A 4,241-nucleotide genomic window follows, 5' to 3' on the forward strand; every position below is an offset into this window, starting at 1 on the left:
ACATAGGTAAATTGCATATGACAGTTTGACCATGAGCAAAAGCATCCCTTTCTTCTTAAGTAGATCTATGTGGACTCTGTGTGAACCCAGCTTTGAAGACTATTCAGAAAATCTATCTGCCTAGCTTGTCTAACAGGAATACTTTCCTCTTTTTTTTTTTTTTTTTTGTGGTACTGGGGTTTGAACTCAGGGTCCTTACCTTGAGCCACTTCTGCCAGCCCTTTTTTGTGATAGACATTTTCGAGATAGGGTCTCACAAACTATTTCCTGGGGCTGGCTTTGAACTGTGATCCTCCTGATTTCTGCCTCCTGAGTAGGAAGGATTACAGGTGGGTACAAGATGTGCCGGCAATTTTCCTTTTTCTTTAATCTTTCTCTTTTCTATGTTCATTGGCAAATCTCCATCATTTGTCATCAGAATTACTGTAAATAGAACCCATAAATGACTAAAATACTTCCATTTTACCCCAGTGTGTTTCAATTTAAGCATATCTATTTGATAATTTTCTTTATTTGCAGACTTTTCCAAGATCATGAAAAATTAACTTCAATAGAACCAAATGACATGTAGGATTTAAATGTTTTTCTAGTGTCTTTAATGATGTCAAATGGCATATTTAAGAAAATATTCTGAGATATGGTAATTTTGCCTTTATTCTATAATAATTATCTCTGAAAATATCAATAGTTAGAGAGGAAATTTTTTAAGTGTCAAAATGCTACTCTAAAATATCAATATCTCCATTTACTGTTCAAGAAACTGACTTCCAGAGAAGTGTCCTGATAAATTTCAACACAGCTAGTAAGTGTTTTATGTTGTTGTTCTTATTATTTGATTCAAAACTGAGGGCTAGATGCCTGACTCAATTTAAATATCTAGCAAGTGTGGAGAAGCCCTGAGTTCAAAGCCTAGTACTGCAAAAATGAATAAACAAAAAAAAAATCAACCCAAAAAATAAAAAACAAAACTGAGTAACATGATTTGAGAGAAAGTAGTTTTGAACAGTAACTTTTATTGACACTTTCAGAATTTTAGGTATGAAAGTATATTCCATCCTAACCAGAACACAGAGTATGACAAAAGAGTTTATATAATCAGAAATACAAGCACATAGTAAATGTTTGCCTTTTAAAGAAAAAGGTATGAAATGATGTGTTGATCAGTAGAAATGAGTCATGTGGTACCAGGCACTTGGAACCCCTTAGTGTATTCTGAAAGTCAAAATAAAAATTCAAGGGAAAAAGTCACATGATACCATGTAATTAAACACTGAGAGAAATATTCTGGTTGCAGCAAAGACTGATAAAACATGCTAGTATGACCCAGTGATAAAAACATTTTAGTTGTTATTAGGAGTAACATGGTCACTAAAGAAAATATAACTGTTATATTACCCACTCATAAAGCCTTTTCTTACAAGGTTTTCCATACAAATATCAGAAGGAACAATGTCATAATAAAGAGCTCTTAGAATGATGATTTACAAAGACATATTAGAATCAACATTTATCTACTTTATAATAGACTAAGAGTAGATAAGATTAGAGTACGAAAGATCATCAAAGAATGGGAGAGGAAGGCTATAGGTATTTTAAAAGAATCAACTTGAGACATATTGAGGAAATAAGGAAAATGATAGAATAATTTTGAATACAGTTCAGACTTTGGGTGGAAGTATTTATGGGAGTAGATGTTATTCAGAATCTTTAAAAGAATTTTAGCTAGACAGAATAAAGCGATATGCTGCAAAAATCAGGAACACACATTATGAAGATTTCTTCATTGGCCTAGTCATATGATAGTTATTTTACTGACAACATATCAGTTTCCAAAGTTACAAAATCAAAAATCTAGACAATTCTATAAATCAAAATATACAAATGGAAGGTACCTTAATAAATATTAGAGATAAGCAATCAATGATAGTATCTCTGATAAAACTGGTATGATTAAATAGTAGGAAAGTTTTGTGGAGGCAAACATATCAGCAAACATGATCCTATAATGGTGAAAATATTATGAAGCAAACATATCAGGCATAAATTACCCAAGTCAGATATCTTCTAAGCAAATTTACTAGGATTACAAAATCTAATCATTACAAATTAATATTTTACACATTATAAGTGGAAGTTGTAGGTAGTCACACTTCTACAAAAGAGTTCATTTTTGTTGTTGTTACTTTGTGTTTTGTTTTCATAAGTCATGAAAACTTGTTAAAGGACAAGCTGGTTGTTTTAGAGTTTGTGAGATGTCAAAACTTGAAGGAAATGTTCTCTGATTCTCTTGGTTCTTATGCCATAAATCATTGGGTTCACCATGGGTAGAAGAAGGAAGTAGATGTTAGCCACAAAGATGTGAATATGGGGAGCTGCATTATGCCCAAACCTGTGAGTAAGGAAGGAGAAAAAGGCTGGAGTATAGGCTACTAAGATCACACACACATGGGATCCACAGGTACCCAAGGTCTTGAACTGAGCAGCCTTTGATGGAAGATGGAAGACAGTGTAAAGGATGACTACATAAGAACATATGATTACTATAAAATCTAAACCTCCAGTTAGGAAGGCAGAAGTTACGCTGTATATTCTGTAGATCCTGTTCTCCGCACAAGCAAGCTTGATCAGAGCCATGAATTCACAGTAAGTATGAGGAATGATATTAGTTCTACAGTAGGGAAGCCACCTCAGCATGAATGGCTGAGGACTGAAAAGCAAAGTCCCACAAAAAACAATAGCCAGCCCCAAGTTCCAGATGACTCTGTAAGTCAGGGCAGTAGAATGTCTCAGAGGATTGCAGATTGCTACATAGCGGTCAAAGGCCATTGCCAAGATAAACCCTGAGGCCATGCTACACAGTGAATGAATAAGAAATACTTGTAAAAGGCAGGCTTCAAAATAGATCTTTCTGTCATGGAACCAAAAAATGCTGAGGATTTTAGGCATGGCAGTATTAGAGATGATCAGATCAGCCACAGAGAGCATACAGAGAAACAAGTACATTGGTTCATGGAGGTTGGGATCCATTCTGATAATTAAGAGAACAGAGAAATTTCCCAGGAGAGCACCCATGTAAACAAGGCAGAAGGGCACTGATAAGCAGGTGTGAATGGCTTCCATTCCAGGAATGCCCTGGAGAAGAAAGGTTCTGGGGTGGAAATTGGTATTATTTGACAATGACATGATGAAAATTACTGGCTGTTTCAACTGTAGAATGGTGCTGATTCTTGCATATTCATTTGTCCATTCTTCTGCTGATGTCTTTATTTATTAGTTTGTTATTTATATTTGATAATTGTTTTTTTACTCCAAAGATAGATTAAAAAATAGGACTCATTCCTAACTCTAGATATCAACATTCTAATAGGGAAGAAAACAGTGCAAAGGAATGATTACCTGCTTTTTGTGATTATTGTAGTAAAAGTTATAATGAAGAAGTCATTCATATGTCCCAACATATGGAGAAATTTATTCCACTTGTATGTGTCAAATAATTCATAGATATGATGCTTAATCTTTATTCCTGAAGCATTCTGTACCTCTGAAATAAGGAGAAAAGCATAAATTTTGTGAAGTCACAATTGGAAAATATTACTGCAACACTGAGAAAAATCAAAGAATTTTTCTGTGGAGGATTCCAAGATGGCAGCTAGAGGGAGGAAGCAGAAAGCATGCCTCCTATAGTGAAATCTTGGAGAGACACTGGAGACACACCTTGCAGGCAAAACCACCAAGAAGAGGCAAAACTTTGACCCCTCCACACCTCTAGCCAGCACAGAGAATCTCCATTTCACGTTAAACAGTGAAACCAGGAGGGCCCCGGGGCCACCAGTCACCCATGCCCAGATGGCTTAGGAAGATGCAGACAAGTTTTGTTCTACTTCATGCATCCCCTTTGATGAGACAACTACAGAACAACATCTGAGGCCAGCAAAATTATTAAGACTGAAACTTCATTGCATTTGAACTTGGAGGTTTTTTTCTTTATTTTCTATTTTTCATTTTGTTTTATTTTATATATATATATTTCTTCCATTTACTTATTTTATATTTTTATTCTTATCTTTATCCTTTTTATTTTTTATTTTCAATCCTCTCTCTGTCTCTCTAATGCCTGTTCAGCTTACTATCGATTAGTACACTAACGCTCCCTGTTTATATCTTTGAAACTTCTTTGTTGGATTTCTTGTTTTGTTTTTTCCTACTGGTCTGTTTATTTGTTTTTCCCTTTTTTTTAACTT

At 34.7% G+C, this 4,241-nt stretch overlaps 1 protein-coding gene across 1 annotated transcript; it reads right to left on the reverse strand.

The window, feature by feature from the left end:
• Positions 1 to 2,238: 2,238 nt before the first annotated feature.
• LOC109674909 (olfactory receptor 52D1-like) lies at positions 2,239 to 3,183 on the reverse strand. The gene has a single exon (XM_020151770.1). The coding sequence runs from the start codon at positions 3,181 to 3,183 to the stop codon at positions 2,239 to 2,241; it is 945 nt and encodes a 314-aa protein (XP_020007359.1).
• Positions 3,184 to 4,241: the final 1,058 nt, after the last annotated feature.

Source organism: Castor canadensis, chromosome 1 (genome assembly GCF_047511655.1).
Source record: "Castor canadensis chromosome 1, mCasCan1.hap1v2, whole genome shotgun sequence".
Classification (NCBI taxonomy): Eukaryota; Metazoa; Chordata; class Mammalia; order Rodentia; family Castoridae; genus Castor; species Castor canadensis.